Source organism: Gamsiella multidivaricata (genome assembly GCF_025024155.1).
Source record: "Gamsiella multidivaricata strain RSA 2152 chromosome Unknown BC939scaffold_13, whole genome shotgun sequence".
Lineage (NCBI taxonomy): Eukaryota > Fungi > Mortierellomycota > Mortierellomycetes > Mortierellales > Mortierellaceae > Gamsiella > Gamsiella multidivaricata.
The window spans coordinates 151,255-176,078 of record NW_026251721.1 but is presented as its reverse complement, the minus strand read 5'-3'; the positions used below and the strand labels follow the sequence as shown (position 1 = coordinate 176,078).

The 24,824-nt window shown below is 48.9% G+C and overlaps 9 protein-coding genes across 9 annotated transcripts; 5 read left to right on the top strand and 4 right to left on the bottom strand.

The window, feature by feature from the left end:
• Positions 1-2,510: 2,510 nt before the first annotated feature.
• BC939DRAFT_474598 (actin interacting protein 3-domain-containing protein) lies at positions 2,511-5,823 on the top strand (the record flags this gene model as incomplete). The annotated part of the gene is made up of 5 exons (XM_051558433.1): positions 2,511-2,618; positions 2,755-2,936; positions 3,045-4,048; positions 4,143-4,391; positions 4,517-5,823. The coding sequence occupies 5 exons, from the start codon at positions 2,511-2,513 to the stop codon at positions 5,821-5,823; spliced, it is 2,850 nt and encodes a 949-aa protein (XP_051415097.1).
• A 124-nt stretch (positions 5,824-5,947) lies between these two features.
• Positions 5,948-7,951, top strand: BC939DRAFT_420935 (nucleophile aminohydrolase). The gene is made up of 8 exons (XM_051553080.1): positions 5,948-6,220; positions 6,306-6,388; positions 6,508-6,631; positions 6,770-6,871; positions 6,978-7,121; positions 7,265-7,377; positions 7,506-7,638; positions 7,784-7,951. Exons 1-8 carry the CDS (start codon positions 6,200-6,202, stop codon positions 7,814-7,816), a joined length of 753 nt encoding a protein of 250 aa, XP_051415096.1. The 5' UTR covers positions 5,948-6,199; the 3' UTR covers positions 7,817-7,951.
• Positions 7,952-8,273: 322 nt separating this feature from the next.
• BC939DRAFT_442797 (WD40-repeat-containing domain protein) lies at positions 8,274-10,193 on the bottom strand. Its single transcript, XM_051554437.1, has 5 exons — positions 10,145-10,193; positions 9,623-9,803; positions 9,251-9,469; positions 9,019-9,146; positions 8,274-8,822 (listed from the first exon to the last, which is right to left on the bottom strand). Exons 1-5 carry the CDS (start codon positions 10,145-10,147, stop codon positions 8,370-8,372), a joined length of 984 nt encoding a protein of 327 aa, XP_051415095.1. The 5' UTR covers positions 10,148-10,193; the 3' UTR covers positions 8,274-8,369.
• Positions 10,194-11,698: 1,505 nt separating this feature from the next.
• Positions 11,699-12,878, top strand: BC939DRAFT_442793 (glycoside hydrolase superfamily). The gene is made up of 2 exons (XM_051554436.1): positions 11,699-12,471; positions 12,582-12,878. The coding sequence occupies exons 1-2, from the start codon at positions 11,841-11,843 to the stop codon at positions 12,788-12,790; spliced, it is 840 nt and encodes a 279-aa protein (XP_051415094.1). The 5' UTR covers positions 11,699-11,840; the 3' UTR covers positions 12,791-12,878.
• A 28-nt stretch (positions 12,879-12,906) lies between these two features.
• BC939DRAFT_442786 (CDP-alcohol phosphatidyltransferase-domain-containing protein) lies at positions 12,907-14,917 on the bottom strand. The gene is made up of 6 exons (XM_051554435.1): positions 14,649-14,917; positions 14,365-14,499; positions 14,204-14,243; positions 13,733-13,846; positions 13,414-13,495; positions 12,907-13,300 (listed from the first exon to the last, which is right to left on the bottom strand). Exons 1-6 carry the CDS (start codon positions 14,740-14,742, stop codon positions 13,067-13,069), a joined length of 699 nt encoding a protein of 232 aa, XP_051415093.1. The 5' UTR covers positions 14,743-14,917; the 3' UTR covers positions 12,907-13,066.
• Positions 14,901-20,611, top strand: BC939DRAFT_490672 (Foie gras liver health family 1-domain-containing protein). Its single transcript, XM_051559459.1, has 13 exons — positions 14,901-15,644; positions 15,735-15,799; positions 15,895-16,015; positions 16,094-16,493; positions 16,572-17,069; positions 17,152-17,384; positions 17,492-17,637; positions 17,719-17,853; positions 17,954-18,372; positions 18,459-18,694; positions 18,791-19,822; positions 19,949-20,046; positions 20,145-20,611. Exons 1-13 carry the CDS (start codon positions 15,028-15,030, stop codon positions 20,573-20,575), a joined length of 4,431 nt encoding a protein of 1,476 aa, XP_051415092.1. The 5' UTR covers positions 14,901-15,027; the 3' UTR covers positions 20,576-20,611.
• A 46-nt stretch (positions 20,612-20,657) lies between these two features.
• Positions 20,658-21,831, bottom strand: BC939DRAFT_49172 (uncharacterized protein). The gene is made up of 2 exons (XM_051559496.1): positions 21,799-21,831; positions 20,658-21,683 (listed from the first exon to the last, which is right to left on the bottom strand). Exon 2 carries the CDS (start codon positions 21,619-21,621, stop codon positions 20,740-20,742), a length of 882 nt encoding a protein of 293 aa, XP_051415091.1. The 5' UTR covers positions 21,622-21,683; positions 21,799-21,831; the 3' UTR covers positions 20,658-20,739.
• A 275-nt stretch (positions 21,832-22,106) lies between these two features.
• On the bottom strand, positions 22,107-23,761 carry BC939DRAFT_49254 (uncharacterized protein). The gene is made up of 4 exons (XM_051559528.1): positions 23,117-23,761; positions 22,921-22,952; positions 22,687-22,758; positions 22,107-22,372 (listed from the first exon to the last, which is right to left on the bottom strand). Exons 1-4 carry the CDS (start codon positions 23,504-23,506, stop codon positions 22,321-22,323), a joined length of 546 nt encoding a protein of 181 aa, XP_051415090.1. The 5' UTR covers positions 23,507-23,761; the 3' UTR covers positions 22,107-22,320.
• Positions 23,762-24,076: 315 nt separating this feature from the next.
• BC939DRAFT_474591 (uncharacterized protein) lies at positions 24,077-24,685 on the top strand (the record flags this gene model as incomplete). The annotated part of the gene is made up of 2 exons (XM_051558432.1): positions 24,077-24,458; positions 24,576-24,685. 2 exons carry the CDS (start codon positions 24,077-24,079, stop codon positions 24,683-24,685), a joined length of 492 nt encoding a protein of 163 aa, XP_051415089.1.
• Between the last annotated feature and the right edge of the window lie 139 nt (positions 24,686-24,824).

The window sequence follows — 24,824 nt, the reverse complement described above, 5'->3', positions numbered from 1 at the left end:
ACCATCTGGCGGTCTCTTCCTCGGCTAAGGGGAGGGCATCCTTTAGAAACTTGACTGTTGCGTGTAGGCTCCCTTTTTCATGTTCTTGAAGGTCGTCTTCATTTCATCGATAATCCTTTTTCATCTTCCCTAAATTAACCCCCTGCAGATAAGGGGCGGTAGTCTGTCGGGCTGCTCTTGGCTCTCCTAGGAATGGGTTCTTCAACCCGGCCTCACTCGATCCTGGCATGTAGAATGATCCATCTCCTGCTCTTATTTGCCTCGCTTTACTGTGTCTCCTCCGGCATACCATGACTAGCATCGACAATAGGCAAAAATCAGATAGTAAGCAGTAACCCAACAGTATCGCCTCTGTAGCAGAAAATGATGGCTATGATCATCAATTGACGATCCTCTATACCCATGGTGGATATTTTAGAGAAGCGGAGAGGGGTGTTGAAAGAGTGTACTTTGCTCCTGCTGTAGGCTCATTCGTCATATGCGCCCATCGAAAGCATCTGAAGAGAGTACTCAATGAAGAATCGAATGAGTGACTGGAGCACCAACTGGGTCTAAAGAGACTATGAACAGTATGAGAGTCGAAATAACCTGCACCGCTCTATGTGGAATCAGTTGAAGACCCATTGGACACTGGCATAGCATGAAGAAAAAAGTAATATAGACACGATTATTTTTCGGCCAATCACTGGCGTTTAAATATGCCGTTGTTTACGCGTCTGAAGCACAGCACAGCACACTTCGGCGCTTAATCCCATCCTTGCATTGACGGAGCAAACGTCGCATTGAAGACGTGGATAGTATCAGGAACCCTTTCTAAGGACGAGTACGCCACTCTCAACGTCGTACGAGAGCGTGGCCCTCGCAAGAAGCAATAGAGGATGGGGAAGCTATTGCGAAGCGCTCGCCGTCGACGCTGTGAAGTTCAGACTTAGTCAAGACATCTTTTTCTCTCATTACGAGGGGCCTGGACATGAGCGGAAGGTGGAAATGAAGGGTAGGTTGATTGCTGTATCCTGTCCTATGATCATTGTTGTGGATAGCGGGCCTAAAGACAAGATGGGTTTACAAGACAAAACTTTGACCTGCGTGCTCCTCTCTCCTTGCACCTAACCACCGACGCCTTTATCAAACAACCATTGCTGAGAGAATACTTCACGATGCGATTCTTCGAGATGCATGATGGAAGAAGATGCAGCGTTGGCTGATGAGGGATTTAGGTAAACAAACATAAGCGAGGCAAAGGGCCGCAGGCTCGTCAGACGATCTGTTTTATCTCCCCCCCCCCACAAGGACAATATCAGCTATAAACGACAAATGTGCCTTGTTAATCCAGACAGCGAGGACCCCCCCCCCCCCCCCCCCCGTCTCTGTTCGAACTGCTTGGCGGCATAGACCAAGGAGCAGCGAGAGCGTTACAGAAGAGCCAAGAGATCATTGACAGCTCAGAGCCAGGTTCGGATTCGTACAATGCAGCGAAGGGGAGATAAAGGTAAGCTCTCACGGACATGCTGCCCTCGCTGGATGACATCCCACTTCATCAAGTCTGAAAAAAGTACGTCCTCACTGGCGGTCTCCGTACGGACGGACACAGGGTTTACCTCCTTGAGTACAGTCTTGTCCATTCCAAGGGGCGCAAGAGTGAGAGAACTGACAACGTGCTGCAAGTAATGTAGAGACCAGCTCTGAAATGGTGCTGCTGCAGCGACTTCCGGCATGACCTCAGAGAATGTCGCCAAGTCTGAGAACCAGAAAAGCTTCGTCGTTGCCGCTGCTAATCCGGGTACATGAAGCACAGCAGCCGTTAGTACTATCGAACACTCACAAAGCAGAATCGAGAATTAACGTACCAGTACCAGAGGGGACCCATAATCACTGAGCCAAGAAGAGCATGCGCTGGCTCCAAAAAGGCGCAAACAACACTGATCTACGGCAATGATTAAGAAGCTATTACCGTAAATCCCCTGGAGATATCAATTCGACCATTGCGATTTCAACAAATGGTTAGCCAGCACGTTGGGAAATCCCGAGACGACCATTACCAGACGACCACGTCCTGATTAGAACCGAATGCGGGGTCTATCCCGCAGTTCCTAGTAGTCAGAAGATTATGAAAGCAGGGGCACTCAGCAAGCAACATGCAAAAAATACTGAGCAGGTCAATGCAGTTACCTCAGCCATTGATAAGCCGGCAAAAGTCGCGGCAAAGAGCCAGCTCAATTGATGCCTAATAGCTGTAGTCGGCGATGGAGACTTCCGGTAGTGTGGTTTTCGTATAACTAAGTGTTATTGTTTGTGTAACAGACCAGACCTAAAGTGCGAATGATCGCAAACCCTAAACAGGTCCATTGCCCTTTGCCCTGGGCCCAATGAGCGTGCTCAGCATCGATTTCTTTCTTTCACTTTCTACAGCCTGACGATTGTCGATTCCGACAGACCTCCATCGCAACAGCAAACCAGATCCGCTCCCATCTCCCCTATTATTTTCTGCATTGCATATTGTCTCAGCCAGCATGAGTAGCATCCGAGAGCACCCGCGCCGCTCCATGGACCATGGCGCACAGCACACGCCTCCGCCTGCAACCACAGCAACACGCCGGAGAAAGACCGACCAGGGAGCTGTAAGTGAACAGTCTCTCGTCAACATAGGCTGCTGCTGCTGTATAGGAGCGCCAGCGAGGGGCCCATGATAGAACACCAGTCCTTCTCTTGGTTTGACCCCAATTGACTCAATTGATTTTAATGCATCTGCCCTAGATGAATCCTATCGAGGCAACAGTGACCAAGCTGCTGGTAGCGACAAAGCAGCTGCTTGAGGGCCTCACACTCTGGGCCAACCGCAGGATGACGGAGGAGCAGGTCTCTGATATCTTTGTCCTGCTCGCCACCCAGTTCAACCTCGCCAGCCAGGCATTCCACGAGGTCGGCATTGATACCAGGTAAGGTTTTGCTATTAAATAAGGCGCTTGTATCGAACATCAGGTACAAAGGATGAAGTGCTCACTTCGATGGTGCCTCTCCGTCGCTTAAAATAAAACCGACTGTAGTGAACTTGCGCACATCCCAGACGACTTGCGAGGCTGTCTAGAGACGGCGCTGGGGGAGGACCCCTCGCCTACGTCTTTAGACCAGTACTTGCCGAGAATTAAGGAAATCATCATCAACCTGCTACAGGGTCTCCGTCTGAAGCAGAACCTCTACAGGGAGCGTTATGAGGCAAAAGCCGCACGACCGCAGGCACCACCATCGCCGCCCACAACAACAACGAACGTATCATCGTCTCCTCAGTCCTCCTCAGCTACACCAGCCGCTGTACGAAAGCAAACGGGCGTCAAACAAGCTGCGCCTTCAGGAAAGCGGGGGACATCTTTGAGTGGAGCATCAGCAGCCAGTCCTTCTATGAGGACTCTGGCGGCCGCACCTGCGCCATCTCCAACGCTCTCTGTCACCTCTCCGCGGGACGACCCGTCACACGCCGATACACTTGCGTCGCTGCGCAAGACAGATGCTATCACAAGGCGCGCATCCTCTCGACGGCATTCGCAGCGATTTTCGACTTTGCTTGAACAGAACACCCCATGGACACCCAAACGACAACACCCAGCCTCTGATTCGGGCCTGATGGCGTCGTACCCTATCTATGCGAACTCACAGGGTACCGCGTCGTCCCTACCAGTGCCTCCGCATTTTTCGGTACCATTGAATCAACTGCCACCGCTACCCACCCCGACATACGATCAATTTCCTAGCGTGCCTGGGCATCCAGTACCGGGAGCTAAGGGCAATATGAATGCGATGCCCATGCCACCAACAAATCCCATACCTTCTTCTCCAAGCGATGCTCAGCAAGCATATCCTACGCCGCCTGTACAGGCCACTGATGATGCACCCACACCACCACTATCCGTTGCGGATAGCGCGAATGTCACGGAAGATACTGCGGCAAAGGATTCTGCAACCATCTCGACGTCATCAAATGTAGAGACGACAAAGGCGCTGAGCGCCTCAGAGACACTGCAACCTTCAGTTCCTGCTACGGGAGAGCTCATCGGTAGGTAGTTGTGCTTTTGAGGTTGTGTTCAAGGTGCTTTCAACAGTTGACGATCATGCTCTAGCGAACTTACCATACATTGTTTTGCCTGTAGTCTTAGAACCAGTCGAGACCAGCCTGACATTGTTCCTTCAAGTGGGCAAAAGTGTCAAGAAGACCAAATTCGAGGGCGACTTGACGCTTTCAGGGCTGAGAATGCTCTTTATGGAAAAGTTTCAGTACAATCCAGGACAGGATGATTTTCCGACGATCTATGTCAAGGATCCAAACACTAATATTCATTATGAGCTCGAGTCACTGGCGGATGTGAGGCAGAACGCTTTCTTGTCTCTTAACGTCGATGGTAAAGCGGAGAGAGAAGAGAAAGGATGAGAATACTGCGTCGGATTCGTTTTCATTTCTTTATTCACTGCGTCCCACGCGATTGACTCGGTTTCTTGTCTTTATTTGTTTTGGTCAACTTGATAGATTTGGAAAATATGCAGCGGAAAATGGACCAAGGATTTGCAACTCTCGCAAAAGAGCTCCACGAGATCAGAAAGGCGCATGAAAATATGGAACAGGCACGCCAAAAGGCTGCTACTGCAGCAGTAGCGGCGGCAGCAGCAGCGGCAGCAGCGGCAGTGAACAACCAGTCGGATCGAGCTGCAACGTCGACAAATCCTGAAAGCCCTCAGTTGCTCCGCTCTGTGGTTCAAAGAGCCATCTCCAAGAACAAGATCACCCCATCCGCATCTTCGTCCACAACCACTCAGAACAAGGTTTCCGCGGCCGAGTTGAGATCTCATTATGATGAAGTCCAAACGTTGCGTAGAGATTTGGGCGTTGTCCGACAGCTATACACGGACCTACAGAACGAGACCAAGTCAATGCTCAGCAATTTGGTAGGATATACCAGCCAAATGCGAAAACAGGCACAGGATGCACCAATGTCGTCACGGTTGTTCATAGAGTCGGGCAAGGTCAAGTTGGATAAGAAATCAGAGGACCTTACGAACAAGATTGAGGATCTTCAGGACGTGGTTGAGGACATGAAGCTCAATGTGACACAGCGGCGAGGAAGACCGAGTGATAGTTCGATGGCCTTTGTCGACAAGCAGTGTGAGGATGTTGGTCGAGAGATTGGAGAGCTTTCGGACTACATTCAAACGTTGCGGCCATCGTGGAAGAAGACATGGGAGGTCGAGTTGCAGACGATCGTCAAGGAGCAAATGTTCTTGAAGGAGCAAGAGGCGCTTCTGGAGGATTTGAAAGAGGACAGGAACTCGCTGCTTCAGACGCTTGTGAACCTGAAGAAGGTGATGGAGCTGCAGGCGAAGAGCGGCACATTGAAGACCAAAGAATACTTTTTCCAACCGGTCGTGGACGAGAACTTTGAGGGTCTCAAGACGGTGCTGGAGGAAGTCAAGTTGATCGCGCCGGACTCAGATAAGCGATTGAAGGCCATGGCACAGATGGAGAAGCTGCGACATATCGAGCTATCGAATCGGATTGACGAGTTTGAGCAGGAACTGACAACGTTTGTGGGCGCCAGTAAGCTGAGGAAGACCGGTGGGGCTCTGGAGGTAGAGCGTCAGCGACAACAGAGAGACTCTGAGAACTTGAAGGCAATGTTTGCAGTCAACAAAAAGACAGCGGAGAACAACACTGACGACAGCGGCAACGCTGTGGAGACAATAGAAGAGGAGGTCAAAGAGGAACAGGCCGAGCAGGACGATGCACTACTTGTAGAAGAGGCGACACCCGTTCCTCCTGAGGATATGGACCTGCTATGAATACAACTGAATAAAGTCAAGCCTGGGTGTATACGTCATTGGAAGCCCCTCTGATCGCAGTTGCTGACATGACGCGTTCTGCTACTTTCCCCTCTCAGGACGTGTGTGGAAGGAGTGCGTTGCCCCCCTGCTCGAAGATAGAGAAAGAAGTCCACGCAAGACAAAAAAGCACAAGGGACAGTCAGACGCAGCTGAGGCCCATACCCAGGACTACACAGACAAAGCAACAAAGAAGGGAACTCAACTCGGCATCACTTCACTTCAGCTTCATTCACCCCAAAGCACGCGCCGCATCGACTGCACTCCTCATTCACCACATACACACACACACAACCAAGCAGGAAGCAACTCGCCTCTCAGGAATATATAAAGCATCATGAGCTCCATCGGCACAGGGGTAACGAACGCGATCGTATTGTCTGTCTGCAATATCATCGTGCAGCACCACACTCACTCTGGTCTTTTCGCTTTCTTTTTTTTAGTACGACGTCTCCGTATCAACGTATTCACCAGACGGTCGCGTCTTCCAGGTCGAATATGCTGGCAAGGCTGTCGAGAACAGTGGGTACGATGGAAGCCTATCTCATGGATACAGACAATACAACAGTCGACATACGACGCGCACTCTACTCGATCTATCGCTCATGCATTGTGTCTCTGTTCTCCAATCTTCGTCTGTGATAGAACCGCGATTGGCATCCGTGTCAAGGACGGTGTCGTCTTGGCTGTTGAGAAGCTGATCCAGTCTAAGCTGCTTGTCCCTGGGGCGAACCGTCGCATCCAGAACGTGGATCGCCATATCGGCATCGTATGTTTTTTGTGTATTTTACAGTGTCAATTCATCGTAAGGGTCTTCATATGATGTAAAAGGGATGCTGGACTATGGACTAACACCCGGGATATTATCATCACTACTTTTTTTTTTTCTTTTTTTTGTTACAAATAGGCCACGGCTGGTTTGTTGGCAGATGGTCGCCATATTGTGAAGCGCGCTCGTGAGGAAGCACAAGCTTGGAGAGACATCTACAGACTACCGATTGACGGACCCGTAAGTGAGAAGTTTTGTTTGTATGATCTACGCACTCGTTTTTATGAACATCCAACTGATCTATTCTCACTTTTTCTTCTTCTTTCCAATGTTGGGGGGTATATAGAACATTGCTTCTCGTGTGGGTGACTATATTGGTGCCTATACCTTATATTCGAGCGTTCGTCCCTTTGGAACCAGCACAATCATTGCGACGATGGACAACACTGGCCCTAAACTGTACATGGTGGAGCCTTCAGGCTTGTACTGGGTAGGAACTCAAAAAATCTCGTTTGCGCAGTGGATACGAATCGCTGAAGGGCAAAGCAATTGGTTCGTGCGAAAAGGCAATGGAGGATTAACGTGCATGCTTCACTCTGTTTATTGGATTGTATCCATCGACTGAAATTATAGGGCTATCACGGAACTGCAATTGGAAAGGGTCGTCAGGTGGCCAAGACCGAGATTGAAAAGTTGAACCTGGCGGAGATGACGTGTCGCGAGGCAGTCAAGCACGCCGCTCGCATGTATGTTCCTGTTTGTTTGTCTTTGTCCACGCCATGAATCTATTGTCGGTCGTCGTTGTCTCGTGGACAGATATACTGACATCTGTGGTTTTTTTTCTGGATCAATTGATATATACACTTGGAAACAGTATCTACAATGTCCATGATGATGCGAAGGACAAGGATTTCGAGCTGGAGTTGAGCTGGGTATGCGAGGAATCGAAGGGCCTGCACCAATTTGTTCCCAAGGATATTGCGGACGAGGCCGAGCAACTCGCAAAGGTGCGTTTTTTTTACTATGCATTCGCGACACGCTTTGGCATGGGCCTTGAACGAGGTCTTTGTGCTTGAGACTATTATTTGTTGCAGAAACTAATTGTTTGCAACTTTTGTATTCTTTTGTCTTCTTTTGTCTTTCATGCTTTAGGCTGCTTTGACTGAGGATATGGACGATGACTAAGAAATGGGCAGCAGCAGTATGAGGTTGTAGTGTTGTTGAAGGAGCATCTTTGGAAGACACTACAAATCAGAACGATGTACCCAAGTCGTCCTGAATAAAAATAAAATAAAAAAAGCGAAGTATTTTGTTCCCTTATCTCTTTCAATTACATGCGGCAGGCGAGTCAGGCCCGCCTTTCCATTGGAAAGCCATGCCTCGAGCGTGATTTCTCCTTAATACCTCTTCGTAATCGGTCTCACAATGGTGGATCAAATTGCTATGGGATCATATGGATCGTATTGAAAGCCTCACAGCAAGGCTAGCATGATCCGGCTGTCATTTTGGACATGCTGCGCATGGATCGATCTGGTTCATTTGCGGCCAAAAACCTTAGTGGGTATGCTTTCTACATAATCTCTCTTCTGATTCTGCTCAACAGACAGAAAACACTCCGATATGAATGACAGGTCTTGATCGATTGACTTGAAAGGCGGATTATGCCATGACTTTATTGTAAAGCAAGGAAAAAGAGGGGGAAAGCAGGTAACCGAGAGAAAAAAAAACGATGCGATTTTTAGATCTGGAACTTGAAGGTGAAAAAGTCGTCGTCGAAATGATGCACACGGACATAACCATCCTCTCCGCCACTGGCGAAGGAACGTCCATCGGGGTGGATAGCGATCGTGTTGATGGGACCGAAATGTCCACGGACACGTCCGACTTCCTCCTCCAGAATCTTGTGCCAGAAACGGCACTCGAACTTGCCCTGTCGGCTGCTGGTCCTTGTGACATCCATGGCCTCCTGTCCTCCTCCGACCACCACAAACTCCTGAACCTTGGGCATAATCGCCGCAGAGTTCAGGGGCGTATCCGTTGTGTACGTCTTCAGAACCTCCAATGACTCGGTCTCGATAATCTTGGAAGACTTGTCCTTGGAAGCAGTGATGAAGTAGGTACGGTCTGTCGACATCTGGAGATCAGTCAACGTGAGCTCGTGGACCTTGTTGGTGCTGATGTAGTCTCCAGTCTGTAGGGGTTTAAAATATCCCGATAGATCCATATGTCAATATCGGAGGTGTAAGTTCCGTAAAAGAAGGTGTCCATGAAGTCATGAATGAGAAATGAATGTAAAAGTCAGTTAGAGACTGTTACTCTTGAATGTCGTCCTTAACTGAGAAGACCAAATGTCATGAAATAGTCATGAACAACGCATTCGACGTTACCTGAGGATCCATCAAGGCAACAGAGCCGTTCTCACGGCCAACGACAATGTATCTGTCCAGGGGTCCCCAAGCGGCAACAGTGATCTTGGGTCCATCGGGGTGGAAGACGTTCAAAGGTTCAGACGAAACTGTTGGTATTCAAAAGAAAAGCGTAGAGCAGGACATGTTGAGCACATGGTCATTATATCTCCATGCACGTCCAGCAAGTTGTTCCAGGTAGAAAGATCCGTACCATTCTCAGTGACACCGTTCTCGACGTTGAAGATCTGGAGAGTGGCAGGGTAACCCATACGAGGCTCAGTGACCAGCAGAACCTTCTTGTCATCCTCTGAAAACTGAACACGTCTGACGGCGGTGTTGAACTCCCATGACTTTAAGCACTTTCCGTTCGAGACATCCCACAGCTTGGCAGTGTTGTCGGCCGATCCAGAGACCAAGAGAGTTGTGGTCGCTAAGGGATTTCCAAAAGCAATATCCGTAAAATATCAGCTTTTCTTCTTTTAAATGGCCATTTCAATCTTCAAAGAAGGAGAGATTCCCAATCTCAATTTCTCTATCACTCAGTCCAGCTGCGGCATTTTCCTGACAGTATCCTTTGACTTACAGTTGACATCAACCGTCCAGACAGCACCAACGTGTCCTTCATATGTGCCGAGGCGCTCGCCATTGTGGGAGAACCAGGCATTGATGACATGATCCTTGGACGCGGAGAAGAGCAGATCTCCCTCACGGTTGTATTTGATTTGGGTGAGCGAACGCTCGTGGCCCTGAAGCAAAATGGGACGCTATTTGACGAGGGGATAAGTTGTGGGTGCGGGAGAACAGAGTGCGTTAGAGGCTGCTGCGTGGTAGACAGGCTGATTTTGAAGAGGGATGTGCGCAAAATGGAAGTGCTGGTGTTCCTGCTGCGATGCCATCCTTATTCCTGCGGATCTCGACTGGTGAAAGCTGTCAAGTTGGTATGCCACGTTTGTATGGGTCGTCTTCCTGAATCGACAAACAAACAAGAGATTTGTTGGCATCAGTCTCCTGAAAAAAAAAAGTCAAGGTCGATGGGTCCGTTGGTGCTCATTAGCATGCGCGCAAGGCGTATGTGTATTCTTCTCCTGCTTCTAGAGTGCATTACCATGGCGGAGATGTGATGTGCTGTGTAGTGGAGAGGATGTCACTGATGCTGGTCCCCCCCTGTTGCTCGAAAAGATTTTAAAGCAAAGGCACTCGAGATCGCCAAAACAACCTGCAGCACATACGTCCCATGTATGTACCATGACACCGAATCTTACCGGGTCAACTCTTTAAGTGCATACGATCCATAAGTGCATGATGCACTTCTTCCGTAGACCCTGCAAGTCGGAAAGTGAAAAGCCCTCGACTACGCGCTCCTCCTCAATTGCAGGAACCCCTGCACCCTTTCTCGTGTTGTACCATACCAGTACGCTATTCTCCTCTATAACCGCATTGGCAAGCTATCTATATTCTCACGGCGTCTTATTCAGATCTTTTTTTTTTTTTCGCGTTCCACGTCTTGGTGGGTCTGACTTTAATTGCGGTAGATGTTCATTGTTGGCAAAACATAGTACAGTAGAGCAAGCATGCACTGCCTGTAAAAGACATTAGAGATAAGGAAGTGCATGTGCTCTTCGATTTGCAAGCGGAGAATCGTTCCACTCGCTGAGTGGTAACACAGCTCAGAGGAAATCGTTGGCACTCATTTAGATTCACGGCGTCCTGGATAACCCAATCGCCAAAGTATAAGTATAATTGCTGCACGTCTGGATGAGGTATCGGCTGCTGTGTGGATTCATTTGCTGTCCTGAGCAGCACTAGAAATAAGTCTCTGTCAGCAGCAGAAGGATACCGGAATCCTGCGTGATGACCGCATCGACATCGACATCGATATCGACGCAGGAACAAGAGAAGGGCATTCATGAATGTAGTCGATGGATGCGGTACCTGAAAATGACAAAAATGCGCCCTCAGATAGATACTTTTTGTTTGTTGTTGTTTGTGCTCCCAATCGCTGTAATCATTCTCTCACCTCTCAACTCCACCCTCTCTTCTCGTTGTTCCTTTCCTTTTCCTCCTCCTTCGCTGACCTCATTATTGACTACACCAATTGCTTGTGTGCAGCGTAGTCAATCCAGCCTCAGTGCCCTTTACTCGACCTCTTCCTCCTCCTCCCTCGTTGTCTCTTCCAACGGCTCTCTTCTCTCTCTCTTCTCTCTCCCCTCTCTCTCTCTTTCTCTCTCGCATCCTTCTTTCTTTTCCTTTCCTTTCCTTTTCTCTTCTTTTCTTTAATGATTACATACTCTACACTCTAATACGATCCTTCTCACAAAATGTCGCACCACAACAACAACCATCACCACAACGACGACCAAGATGAGACCGACGACTACGGCTACGATCGCACCGCTGCTGGCGCCAGTGCTCATCCCATGAAGAAAAAATCAAACAAGTGCAAGACCATTGCCTTGGCTGTCCTCGCTCTGCTCCTTATTGCCGTTGTAGCAGTCCTGGCCTGGTACTTTGCCGTTTACAAGAAAAACCACGACAACAAGTCCAGCAGCGGAAGCAATAGTGCTGGCAATAATGGAGGCAATAACGTTGCACAGGGAACCACAAGTATGTCCTTTAAAAAGACGTCTATCGATAAAATAGTTGCTTCATGGCCTTGGTCGCGATTTCAATGCATGAAACACACGCATGTACTCGCTCGTACCACATTTCGCTAATAATAACTTTGATGTCTCATAGTTACCACTCCCAATGGCACTGTCATCCCCAACATAGTCTACCCTCTCAAGCGCGTTTTCTATGGCATGGCCTACGTGCCCTTGAACGCCCAGCTCCCAATCTGCTACAACACCCAACAGACAGTCGACGATGAACTCCAGCTCTTGGTCCAGACCACCAAACGCGTACGTCTCTACGGCACAGACTGTAACGTGCTGCGCTACACAATCGATGCAATCCAACGTCTCAAACTCGATCTCCAAGTCGTCGTCGGCATCTGGATCGATAAGGATAGCACGACTTTTACGCGACAGTCGACCGAGTTCTTTTCAGTAATGCAGGCTTATGGCTGGTCCAATGTCATTGGTGTCTCTGTTGGAAACGAAGTCATCTTTGATGACTATCAGCCCATGGATGTCCTGCTGGCTCATATGGCCGATATTAGGACCAAAGTGCATGCGGTTCAACCTAATATCCCAGTCTTCACCTCGGATCTTGAAAGCGCCAACAAGCCCCCCTTGACCAACCACGAGGACAAGGCCGGCGTCAATTTGCATCCCTTCTTCTCAGGCGTGCCGGTGGATACCGCTGCTTCATGGTTCTGGACGTACTTGAACAGCACCGTCGCACCAGCAGTCAACCAGGGCAACACGAGCCCGATCGACATTTGGATCACTGAAGTTGGCTGGCCCACTTTTCCTGCGAATGACAACACCAGTAAGTTATGCTTCCGCTCTCCTGGTTTTGCGGATTTCAAACTAGAACAAAAAAAAAAAACTGACAAAATGTCGTATTTCCCTCTCCCTTGCTTTTTTAACTATACAAAGATGCGTCGATCCCCTCGATCCCTAATCTGCAAACTTTTATCGATACATGGCTCTGCGATGCAAACACTAAGCAGATCCCATACTACTACTTTGAGTTCTTTGATGCGCCCTGGAAGGTCTGGCCTGGTTCGGCAGTCGAGGGATTCTGGGGACTCTTGACCATCGACAAGAAGCTGAAGGTCAAGCTGCCTGACTGCTTGGCCAGCTAGACGAAGGAATCTCTACTAGGACACTGCTTTCTTTCATTATGCATCTTACACCCATATCGTACCCTAATAAATATGCTTCTGCACTGTGTTCTTGATGCTGCAAAGTCGAATGAATGTCAACACCGAAGGAGACATTTGCAAGATGGCTTGATCTGATACGATTAAGTTTGTGCAATGGGTTTATTGTATTCGCGCGAAACGTATAAATACAGAGTAAGTGTGTAAGTGTGTAAGAGAGAGAGGGGGGAAGAAAAGAAAAGTAAGTTGCAATGAAGTCTAGTTCTTCTTGGCCTGCTTTCTCTCCTCAACGTCGAGGTGGGCAAGGCTTTTGCTAGCATTGGCGAACTGAATGCAATTGATAATCTGCTTTCCAAGGCAGATGGGTCCAGTCAAAGCAGCCAAGGAGTAAAGAAGGACCTTGCCAAGGGTCGAGGTCTGGAATCCAAACGAGAACAGGTACAGGATCACAAAGAAGAGTTCATTGGCGAAGCAAAACGCAAATAGGACATTCTATTGGGAACAAATGAACAAGCAATTGTCTGGTTAGCAATGGGTCCAAGTGACATACGACATGCAGGGGTCGGTTGAATTGCTTGTTCAATGGTGTGCCCTGGTTCCTTTACGTTGTTGCTGTAGTAGGCTCGGAGAATGAAGTTGCTGGACTCTGAGATCTTCTTATGACTAGAGGCTCCAGAGGTGAGAGAACTATGCAAAGACGGGAAAGGGGAAGGAAACGAGTGGTGGTTAGGTTAAGTCTAGGCGGATTCAATAGGGTTCATGAAAGTAATGTGTGAAATGCATCTTGAGAGCACCACAGGGTTTCCCATTCAGACAAACGAAAGCAGGATTTCATGTGAATTATGAACCAAAATGCGGGTGATCGGCACAACAGAACCCGGGAGGAGTAATATGTGGTCGTGACCAAGCAATCAAGACTCTTACCTGTACATGTGCATATAATGGCTGCTGACATCCAAGGCGATCAGAAACTGGAAGATCAGGGCATAGGGCTTGTAAACGGACGCGAGGTAGCAGAGAAGACAGGCAGTTGTGCATCTATCCAGCAAAGTATAAACACGTTTCGATTAATCGGCCAGTAAAAGAATTCCCGGATTAAGATGATAAAATTAGCCTCTGTCTGACCGCGTGTGTCAAATGCGTGGAGGATAGGAGTTTGAAGTGGCGATCGGAAAGTGAGTGGCACACGACAGTGGTATGGAAAACTGAGGGAGATAGTCGGCAACCCAACAAATAGACTAACCACGGCACAAACGAGAAAAGTGCACAGTGGTGGAAGTAGAAACTCCCATGTCAAGATGGGTGAAACACTGTGGAGTGGAGTCCTTCAGAAAGAGAGGGCTCAGGGGTATGCTGTGTTGTATCCACGCTGTTTTGTTTGGTGTTGTTGAATACCTGTCTGTAACCATATCCAGCACTGCTCCAAACTTGCTGCCTAAAGTGAAAGAATCAAAAACGATTCAAATTAGCACAGTCGGTCCTGAATGTAATCCAAGTCAGATACACACACACACGCACATATACGACCGCACTGCAGTCCGCGAGTGCCAACTTACATTGATCATAATATCTCGCAGCCTGACCATCGACGGCATCCAGTAAGCACGAGATAGAGTACATCAGCATGCAGGTCTTTGGGTGCAGAGGCATGTAGTATAAAGAGCCGGCAGCAAGGATGATGCGTGTGTACCCTAGCATCCAGAGATAAGACATGTATACAAAGCTGAGGTGAGTTACCGAAGCTTCAGCTTCGAAACGATCATCAACAGTCCCTGGTTTTTTTTTTGTTCATCCAGGCAACATGAGCAAGATCAGATGAACATGGATTAGGGCTGCATACCAATCAGATTGGGGATAAAAAGGAAGACGTTTTCATCTGCAGCTGCAGGCTTTGAGGCCACTGCAGCGACTCCATTGGTGTTCTTGGCGGGCATGACTGGGTGTGGGATGGAGGATGAGGAGATGGTGAAGAAGGAGGGGTAAAGAGTTGTTGATGAAGAAAAAAAAGCCTGTTTGAGGTACTATAAAATTATACAGGTTCTCGACCTCTACGAAAATGTTTCGTCCTGGAAGGGTGCCCTCACTTCCCACACGTCCCACTTGTCTTCCCCTGTAGTCTGGCACTCGCATCTCCCTGGTCGTCGAACGCGTCGTCACGGAGCACCAGGCATCCGATTATACCATCCAATCTTCAATAAGCAACGACAGTAGCCGTGGACATGGACACCTACCCACCCGAATTTGTCATTCATCTCCAGCCGACGTTGGTCGTCACCGGCCTCACCTCCGTGGAGGAAGCGTCTCATCATGGCTCTACGAATCCAACACAGACCAACAGCGACACCCCACCACCACCACCACCACCACCGCGGCCAGGAGCTCATGCCGCATCGGGCTCAAGTCTAGAGGCACAGAAGGCTGCGCTGCTTCACGCAATGCTCGAACGAAATAATGTCTCCTACTGGGATAACACAAAGGGCCTTGCAGGATCTCTATTCTACGTGGTCCCAGAGCATCGAAGCTACATCCTGCCTCCAACACGAAAGTTCCTTCAGCAAACCGGTCAGCAGCATCTTTTCCAGTCTTCGTTGTCGCCTTTTTCGCCTTCTTCGCCTTTATACCCTGATGGACTGGTGAGCCCCTTGTGGGTACGAAGACACCGCGAGCAGATCCCGTCAGTCTTTATTGCTATTGTGGATCTATGGGATCGGGAATCGATAGTCGGCAATGAAAACAACGGACATCGTGCATTCTCGGACAAGGGTCCTCTAGGCGTCATTGATCCCATGGAACGCGAACACGACATCGTGCTTGCCCAGGAGCTTTTAGAGCGTCGGTATGGGTGTGGATATTGCCTAGAGCGATCGAGACAATATGGAGATTCGACTGACTAACGCCAGCTTGTTTCGATCACACTTTACAATAGGAAAGCCGCCCAGGACAGACTGGTCAAATTTGCAGCCGTTATTATCCTACAACGATCACACATGGGTACGATGCACAACCTTGACAATTTTACCCTTTGCAGCGTCATTGCATGAAAAGACATCGGAAGAGCTGACATCTGTATTCGTTAAACCTGATAGAGGACCCATCGATCGAGGACCGTTTGAATTTTGTACGTAAGTCTGCCGGACTAGACATCAAGAACTCATTTTACGTCCTTCCGCCAAGCAACAAACAGGAGATATCCGACTTTGCTGTCAAGTAAGTATGCATACGATGCAGTCGTCTTATGATGCAGATTCGCTCGCTTCATCGTTAATTCCAATTTCCTTCATATAGTTTACAGCGGTCGCAATACGAAGGCTCCATGAACTACTACAAGGAGCAGGTCAAGAGACATAAGAAGAAGAAATCGAATCTGCCAGCGACAACTGCTAGTGTGCGGCCTGTCCAACAGCAGAGTGTAGGCGGCCCTCAGCAAACACAACAACAACAGCTTCAGCAGCAACAGGGAATCTCTGTACAGGGCTGGATGCTGCGATATGAGTTCAAGATGGGCATGTTCTCAGAGTGCAAGCAGGACATCGACAATGCAGTCAAGCATTACGAGTCTGCCTATGGACTACTTATTGACATGTTTGCTGTCACCTCCACTATCACGCCTGGCGCGCCGGGACTGCAGGCTCGCACAAAACGGTGGGCAGAGGCAAAGGTTCTTGCGGACTGTCTGTGCTTAAAGGTAAGGAAACTTGAATGCTGCACAAATATGTTGTCTGCTTGATCATAAACTCCATATTTAACTATCGATTCCCGATAGATTTGCAAATTTCATCTGTACCTGGATGCCCCCTCAACAGCACTTTTCGTCTTCCGTCGCCATTTGATTGTCTTCAAAGCATTCTCAGAGAGCTGGCGAATGGGAGATGATTCGTTTGAGTACTGGGCATGGCTAGGAAAGCAGTACAGGGTTTTTGGAGACCTATTGGAGATTGGAACGAAACTGGGCCTCAAATTGCCGGCACCCACACCTGGAAGCGTCGTGTATGGATCGTTTGCTGGAATGTCGGAAGGATCGAAGGACCTCAACAAGTTTTCAGGGATCGGGCTCGGAAGCGGCACCACTGGATTCGGTATTGGTCCTGGTGGAGATGCCTTTGTGTACGGTGGCAATGTTGGAGGAGGTCGTGGTGGCGGGACGCATGGCCCCGGGGCTGGCATCAACCCCATACTGGTGCTCCAGCACGCCGGATTCTTTTATCACCAAGCTGCCAACTGTAGCGTACAACGGCGTCTTCGTTTTGAGGCTGCTGAGGAGGTAAGATAAGTTGACTTCTGGATTCTGCTGCCATGTTCAGTCGAGTGTAGCAGCTTCTGACAAACTTTCTATGTTTATATAGGCATATCCGGATAGTGATGTGGCACCTGTCCCTACAGCCAGCAAACCATACCCGCCATCGCTCCAGTCCATGAATGCGGAACGAACCATTGACCACCTGGCATTGACCATTGAGCTACTAACAAAGAGCTATGAGCAATTCAAGCGCTACAAGGCTGGAAGAATGACATTGTTCTTGGCATCCGAGATTGCAGGGACCTACTACACTGCTGGAAAATTTGAAATGGCTTTGAAGTATGTTGGAGTCGCAATGCCTTTTTTAACTCGACAATCTGATGTAACATTAGTACGAGCGCCGTTTCTGACTGGTGTTATTTTTTTCTTTCTTTCTACTGTTCTAGGTTCTTTGAGAGGATTGGAAAGACATATCGCAAGGAAGGATGGACACTCATTTTGACCTCTATTCTGAAGTGGTCTGTTCAATGCGCAAAGGAGCTTGGGTACTGGGAGAACGTGGTCGAGTTTTTGATCGAATTACTGAGCCCCGGTGAGTGAAGGTTTCTTTTGATGCTTCGAGGGACGACCCTCATAATGCACTGATTAACTAATTGCGATTTGCACCCATTAGATATGCCATCAACTGAGGTGAAGAGGCAGAGCGTCTTTGATGAGCTTGTCAGCATCCTTTATACGGACATTCATCCCGCCAACACTACTGTCCACAAACCGCTGGTGCTTTCGATGCCACAGATCAACTCTTTCGGTACGTCTACGCGTCCTGTAGTTCTCTCAATGTGTGATCCATGAGTGCGGAAAACAGTATGACTAATCCATACCTTGGCGACTTCCTTTTGATGTTGTAGTTGGCTGCGCTATTCAGTTCCAGAAGCGCCAGGCGTTTGTATCGTCGGAGAGCAGATTTCAAGTTCAGCTCTCTACTCAAGGCGGTCAGGGAGCGCTGCCCAAGCCGTTCAGGATCTCATTTGTTTACGTCGAGTTTTCAGATGCAACGCTGAACCATCGATTTGAAGACCCACGGTCTTATACCCAGGAGGACACACTCCAAAATACAACCAAGGTGCTAAGTACAAAAGACCAGACAGGACGGACCATTGACTGGATTGACTGTACGCAGTGCTTATTTGAGCAAGACAATGGCGACGGCACTGCGGACGAAGCTCCAAAGAGCTCATGGAAGAAGAATGTGAACTTAGACATCCTTCCATTTGGAACCAAAGTTTTGGAGGGCATTATCGTGCCAGCCAATGAACAAGAACTGAAGGTATGCCTTATTACTCTACAGAGTCGTTTGAGTGCACGTACCCTTCACTATTATTAACGAGGACTCCTCCTCTTGTCTCAACGCAGATCGTCAAAGTAACGTTGGGCATTGTTACGGATCACTGGAATGTCAGGTTCGAGTTCCCGTCGCTGGATGTCGCGCAGGAGCAGGAAAATGGCGTTCCACAACACCATCTCTTGTCTCAGCAGAATGAGCCTCTCAAGCGACAATGGCTAGAGATTTCCGAGTCCAGAGAAGATTCTGCGCCCAAGCTGCGCTTCAAGAGCCTTGACAAAGGAGCAAGGCATCTGTCGTCCCTTCGGTAAAGCTAGCAAAAATGTGACCCGCCTTTTCTTTCATTTTCCATGCGATTCGGCGGCTAACGTGTTTATTGCTCGCTTCATCTTTCTGCATCTAGGGTTATCCCAAGAGAATCTAAAGTGGAGATCAGGACGCTGTTCAAGTCGCCAGCGTACCTGGACGAGTATTTCCCCATAAAGATTAGGGTCCGGAACGGCGAGACCTGTTCGGTGGCCATGGAAATGGACGTGGAGCTGCAGCCGATCGACCCAACCATCGAATCTCTCGACAGTATCGTCCTGGATGCACACGCCGCAGCGGAATCTCTCTCATCCGGCAGGTTACCTTTCTCGCAGACATTGCCTGGCATTCATTTATCTGCGTCGATCGACGGAATTAATATGCAGGCTGAAAAGGAGGAGATTGCTGTTGGTGCTTGGGCAGAACAAACTGTTTTTGTCAAGGCCTTTGAGATCCCGACGCCGCGGACGATTGTGTGCAAGGTCCGATATGAGATTTCGTTGGACAAAGATCAGAAAAAGACCTGGACGGAAAAGCAGCATTCATTCAGGGTACTGTTCATACCTCCCTTTGATGCAGAGGTAGATTATATCCCACAGTTAGCTAGGGTTGCAGCAAGCTGTCATCCTGCAGAAGCCGCGGATGAGTTGCCGTCTATCTTGAAGCCCATTCAGGTGGACGACAAACATGGCGAGGTCTTAATTCCTGCGTTGACACAGAAGGAGATGTACTTGATGTCGACACGGATCAACAACGAAGGCCCATGGCCTGTTGAAGTCAAAGAGGTCAGACTGATCACGGCCTCTTCTGTCGATGATCGGGCAGATGGGCTGAATGCCGATAAAGAGACATCTGCAACTGGAGGATTGGCCCGAAGCTATAGCATCCGAACAAGAGAAAGGAAGAAAAGTTTGCAGGAGGTGGGTGTGCATGTGGATCTCGTCGAGAGTGGTATTTTCAATCCAGTGGACCAGAGTACCCAATGCAACAGCGGGGAGGGCGTTTGTGTACAGCAGTGGCAACCGGGCAGCCTGCAGACATTTAATTACCTAATACAGGTAGTCGCTGCGGACCTGGAGTTGGTGCCTGAACAAATCGACGTTGGTTTCCTGCGTATCGAATGGCGAAGGTCAGTCCACCCGCTTTATCTTGTGCTCACAGCTGCTTTTTGTCCCAGTTGCGCCTTGATGACATGCTTGTTGACATAATGACACGCGCCTTTATTCCTTTCTTTTTTCTCTTTGATGATGGATAGGACGGAAGAGGGGGCAGCTGACATTGTTCCTTATTCGGTGACCAATGTGCCTTTGCAGCCATTGCCCTTACCAAGGGCCGAGGTATACATGACAACTGGTAAGTTCTGCGACGCCTTTTTTTTTTTCTAGTCCTAAAGAGATTGTAGTTGTATAATCCTGTCTGCTCATATCCGCATGCCTCTCGTTCCTATTCAGCTCTACCAAAGGTCGCATATGTCAACAAACCTTTCACGGCACGATATGAAATCCACAACCCGACAGGAAAACTACACGAGCTCGCCATGACAGTAGAACCGTCTGAAGGAATGGTATATGCGGGCACAATGCAGGCAACAATCAAACTCCTTCCTTACTCCAGTCACCCACTCCAGATGAGCTGCTATCCTCTCAGCGCAGGATTAGTCCGGCTGCCTAGAGTGAAGCTCGTGGTTAACAAACGGAAACCGGCCACAAGGCGTGGTAAATCAGCGCCACCAGCGCCGCAACAGGGTGCAGGACTACAGGAGGAGGTCCTGGTCAAGGTCCGAGGTGCGATTCAACTTCAAAATCCAAGGTCTCCATCTACCACTGCCACAACCGAAGCTGTCGTGATCTTTGTCAAACCAGAGTCAGGGCTGATTAAATAAAAGAAGGGCGGGACAGGCGCATAAAGATAATAAAGAACTGAGTGTTGACCTGTGAGGGTCCTTTATGAACAGACATCAATTGCACAGCAGCCGCACGAGTCTATCAAAACAGTGCATAGCAAAAGAATGAGGGTGATGGGAAGGGAAAAAATGAAACAGACCGCTTAAACATCCAACAAGAGACGAACGGGGTCCTCGATGACCTCCTTGAGCTTGACAAGGAAGGTGGTGGCCTCGCGTCCGTCAATAATACGATGGTCGTAGGTGAGGGCAATGTACATCATGGGCCGGATCTCGATCTGACCGTTGACGGCGACAGGCCTCTCTTTGATGGCGTGCATGCCCAAGATAGCACTCTGAGGCACGTTGATAATAGGAGTGCCCATCATCGATCCAAAGACACCTCCGTTCGAGATGGTGAAGGTGCCTCCGCTCAAATCCTCGATAGCGATCTGACCATCGCGGGCCTTGGCTCCATACTGAGCAATGCTCTTCTCGACCTCAACAAAGGAAAGGCTCTCTGCGTTGCGGATGACTGGGGTGACGAGACCCTTGGGCGTAGCAACAGCGACAGAGACGTCGGCGTAGTCATTGTAGATAATGTTGTCGCCATCGATCCTTGCGTTCACGGCGGGTAATTCCTTGAGAGCGTAGCACGAGGCCTTGACAAAGGCGGACATGAATCCCAGCTTTACGTTGTGCTTCTTCAAAACTGCATCCTTGTAGTTAGCACGGAGCTTCATCAGGTTGCTCATATCGACCTCGTTAAATGTAGTAAGCGAGGCTGCGTTCTCCTGAGACTGCTTCAGACGCTTGGCGATCGTCTGGCGCATGCGGTTCATCTTGACTACACGTTCCTCCCGGCTGAAGGCGACGGTGTGAGTGGAGGGCTCGGATGATGATGATGATGATGATGATGGAGATGAAGTTGGGGCCTTGGAAGGCTTGGGGGTTGCAGCAGCGTCTTCCTTCTTGGGCTCCTCTTTCTTGACCTCCACTTTCTTGGCCTCCTCTTTCTTTGGTTCCTCCTTCTTTGGTGCCTCCATCTTGGGCTCCTCCTTCTTGAGTTTCTCCTTCTTGGGTTCTTCCTTCTTAGATGTGGCGCTTCCTAATTACCGGAAGTAATAGCTGTTAGACCGCTGAAGACAGAAGGAGTTGATATTTGATTACATGACTACATGGAGCCTCTACCGCAGAAAAAAAAAAAAAAAAAAGACACATACCACCCGCAGGAGCATCTCCGAGCTTCAATTTGAAAAGATCAGCGCCAACAGAGACGTTATCCTCCTCCTTGGCGTAGAGTTCGACAATGGTTCCAGACTTGGGCGAGTTGACAGCGACATCGACCTAGATGACGCATGGTAAGACGAAAACATGTTGGTATCCGTCTGCCATTCACTTGTCGTGTCCTCTTTTTTCTTTTTCTTTTTTTTTTTTTTTTTTTTTTTTTTTTTGACTCCAGTCGAGTGATGCTGAGTTGTCTCTCCAGACGTACGACAACTACCTTTAATCTTTAATTGCTCCTTGATCCGGGTAGTCGTTCCGCTGGAGTGCTGACTTTTCTGTCTCTTCCATGACTTTGTATTGTAGACCAGCTGATGATACAGGAATGGCTAAAGGATTCATTGCTGATCGAACCATATCATTCGAATGGCCGACATTTGTGTCCTGCAAGATTGCTATCCCGATATCCCGGCGGGAGTGTCCTAATGACATTCTGTCAAGACTCGGGCGTTATTACCTTGTCAGTCTCGATGCTGGCAACCTCCTCGTCCACGTTGACAAAGTCCCCGACCTCTAATAAGAAAAAATAGAAGATGGATGTAAAGATAGTGGCGTATCAATATGATTGATTTTTCGACGAAACAGCCCTGTGATTCGGCTCTTGATTCATTCGTCCTGTGCAATTGCATCCATGACTGCGCGAGTAAGTGAGTCAGGCTGAGGGGAAGCGCAGGTTCCGTTTCTCAACACTACAGTCCATGTCTACCTTGAACCCACGTAAAAAGGGTGCCTTGGTCCTGATGCTTCGATTCCATTGCCCATAACTGATCACGACTCCCATATCCGGGAAAGAAATAAACAAATGGTGCATGTGGCAGTTGACGTACTCTTGTTCCACTGCTTCAAGGAACCCTCCGAGATCGATTCGGCCATGTGAGGGACCTTGACTACGTAGTCGGCTAGTGAGAGCAATATAATGAAATAAAAGTATGAAGATAATGGGCGTCATGGTTAAATAATCCTGTTGTGAGAACCTGCACTGAGCGTTGAAGCCCTGGTCACTTTTTCCGGATTCGCAAATGTCAAGTGATTGCCGATCAGCTTCCTCTCGAGCAACGTACCATAGGAACGGACCTGGCCGCGGTAGGGAGAGCTGTAAAGATAAAGGTGAGACATGTGTAGAGAAGATGATGACGCGTTGGATCAGTCGCTTTGTAGCAATTGGGAGCAGAGGCAATTTGCCTGAGTGATCCCTCTTCCCTCCCCTCCCTCCCTCTTCAGACGTCACAGGAAGTCAACATGGTAATCGTCGTATACCAGAAGCGTTGTGAGGTGACAGTGATGGCAGGGGCAGCGTTGATGGACAGCTGACGACGGGTGACCTGAACGGCAGGGGAGGCGAGGAGGGTGGATGTTCTGGAGAGAGCAGCCAGAGGACGAGCCGCACGGGCGAGCTGCTTTGGGCGGAGAGTAGAGATCGTCATTGGTGGAATATACAGGCAGGTGAGTGAAGATAAGAAGTAAAAGCAAAAAAGCAGAAGTGGAAGCAAAAAGAGAGGAAGAATCGGATTTGAGTGAGCGTGTGCGGTAGCAGAAGCGACGGCTGATCTCTAATTGGCTGGGATGGTTCTGAAAAAGAATGACCGAGATGGCTATCTGTGCGGTGTTCTCCTTTGCCAGCCTCAGTTCCCGAGCCTGACTCGACATGGACCCTCTTGCTCCTGGAGTACCACAATCGCCATCTGGAAGCCCTGCTGCGCGAGGTTTAAGGTAGCTCCATCTATCAGTTGCGATTCGAGCCACGGTGGCGGTTCAGGAGACCTCATCAGCTGGGGGTCTACGGCACGAGCAAGAAGGCAAGTGAGCACCCTGCCAACCTCGGACGCTTTAATAATATTTAACGTTTACGGTTTGTTGTGGGTGTCTTGGCCTGCCATGACATCATAAAAGCATAAACCACACTGCAGGAACATCAACAATGGCGATCATCGTTTTGCCTTTGCTTCTGTCCGGTGTCATTCAGCCCACTATGGAGCCTGAGCGTCGAGAGAATTAAAAACTCTATAAAACCATCCTCGTCCTTCACTTCTCTTAAATCAATCTCAACTACCTTTTCTTCTCCCATTGAATTTCAGCTCCTTCGCTCCTTGTCGAAACTCGGTCCTCTCCGTACTAAAACCACATACAATACCCAATCTCATGTAAGGATCCAGACTGTGCTTCGACCCAATGCATTCTAGGAAACATGCGTGAACAGCTCAGCCCATAACTAACATCATGCCAACGGCCGGGTTCACTCTTTTCAATTTCATAATCATCTTCACAGTTATCATGGTAACGTCCATTAGACAAGACAACGAGCGTCCCGCACCCTCGTCTTCATTCACATCGCCTATCCCGTTCTCAAGCACAGCTCGTGCCCCAGTCACTGGATATTTCAGACCTGCCAGGACCGCCAAATTATCCTCCGAGCGGAGACCCTTCGCCCCGCATGCTCTACCTCCATCGTGCCTAAAGTCCAAATCACTCAGCCACCATTACCAAAACTCTGCGACCCTGCCTCCCCTCCACGAGGATACTATTGTAAAAGTCACAAATCCAACCACGCCTCACCTTCTTGAACTGCCAGCCGGACCATTTAGCGTCCAGTTCCCGCTATGTAAGTGTCTACGCGTATTTTATATGGCATTGGTCCATTTCATACACTCTTCGCGTTAGGTGTTCTGTAAAGACTTTTTTTTAACGCGAATTCCATGCCTTTGATGTTTGATTCTAGCCGAAATAGAAAAGCCTGACAGCAAGACTAGCTACTTGCCTCGGACGCCCTATCCTATGAGCAGCGAAGATGACGACCGCTTTTTTTGTCAATTTGCGAACGTTCTCTAGAATATCATGATGTCAAGCTGTATGGTGTTCTTTGTAGTGTACGTGATCTAGCATTTAAATAAATTCATTTTGTACTTGGATTGTCATAAATGGTCATTTTGGGAGCAGGATGGCTACCTCCAAACCGCACTGCAAATGC

What these genes read in the sequence shown, in the direction of transcription:
- BC939DRAFT_49172 (XM_051559496.1), bottom strand. Translation starts at nt 21,621, where the DNA reads ATGGAGGCACCAAAGAAGGAGGAACCAAAGAAAGAGGAGGCCAAGAAA.
- BC939DRAFT_49254 (XM_051559528.1), bottom strand. Translation starts at nt 23,506, where the DNA reads ATGTCGAGTCAGGCTCGGGAACTGAGGCTGGCAAAGGAGAACACCGCA. An exon ending in GTCACCTCACAACGCTTCTG is followed by an intron (nt 22,953 to 23,116) that starts GTATACGACGAT and finishes TTATCTTTACAG; the next exon opens with CTCTCCCTACCGCGGCCAGG. An exon ending in CTTGAAGCAGTGGAACAAGA is followed by an intron (nt 22,373 to 22,686) that starts GTACGTCAACTG and finishes TTTTCTTATTAG; the next exon opens with AGGTCGGGGACTTTGTCAAC.
- BC939DRAFT_442793 (XM_051554436.1), top strand. Translation starts at nt 11,841, where the DNA reads ATGGCCTACGTGCCCTTGAACGCCCAGCTCCCAATCTGCTACAACACC. An exon ending in TCCTGCGAATGACAACACCA is followed by an intron (nt 12,472 to 12,581) that starts GTAAGTTATGCT and finishes AACTATACAAAG; the next exon opens with ATGCGTCGATCCCCTCGATC.
- BC939DRAFT_442786 (XM_051554435.1), bottom strand. Translation starts at nt 14,742, where the DNA reads ATGCCCGCCAAGAACACCAATGGAGTCGCTGCAGTGGCCTCAAAGCCT. An exon ending in TTTTATCCCCAATCTGATTG is followed by an intron (nt 14,500 to 14,648) that starts GTATGCAGCCCT and finishes TCTGGATGCTAG; the next exon opens with GGTACACACGCATCATCCTT. An exon ending in GAGCCTACTACAGCAACAAC is followed by an intron (nt 13,301 to 13,413) that starts GTAAAGGAACCA and finishes TGTTCCCAATAG; the next exon opens with AATGTCCTATTTGCGTTTTG.
- BC939DRAFT_490672 (XM_051559459.1), top strand. Translation starts at nt 15,028, where the DNA reads ATGGACACCTACCCACCCGAATTTGTCATTCATCTCCAGCCGACGTTG. An exon ending in CAGGAGCTTTTAGAGCGTCG is followed by an intron (nt 15,645 to 15,734) that starts GTATGGGTGTGG and finishes ACTTTACAATAG; the next exon opens with GAAAGCCGCCCAGGACAGAC. An exon ending in GCCACAGATCAACTCTTTCG is followed by an intron (nt 17,854 to 17,953) that starts GTACGTCTACGC and finishes TTGATGTTGTAG; the next exon opens with TTGGCTGCGCTATTCAGTTC.
- BC939DRAFT_420935 (XM_051553080.1), top strand. Translation starts at nt 6,200, where the DNA reads ATGAGCTCCATCGGCACAGGG. An exon ending in TGGATCGCCATATCGGCATC is followed by an intron (nt 6,632 to 6,769) that starts GTATGTTTTTTG and finishes TGTTACAAATAG; the next exon opens with GCCACGGCTGGTTTGTTGGC. An exon ending in GACTACCGATTGACGGACCC is followed by an intron (nt 6,872 to 6,977) that starts GTAAGTGAGAAG and finishes GGGGGTATATAG; the next exon opens with AACATTGCTTCTCGTGTGGG.
- BC939DRAFT_442797 (XM_051554437.1), bottom strand. An exon ending in GAACGGTGTCACTGAGAATG is followed by an intron (nt 9,147 to 9,250) that starts GTACGGATCTTT and finishes GAATACCAACAG; the next exon opens with TTTCGTCTGAACCTTTGAAC. An exon ending in TTGCCTTGATGGATCCTCAG is followed by an intron (nt 8,823 to 9,018) that starts GTAACGTCGAAT and finishes AAACCCCTACAG; the next exon opens with ACTGGAGACTACATCAGCAC.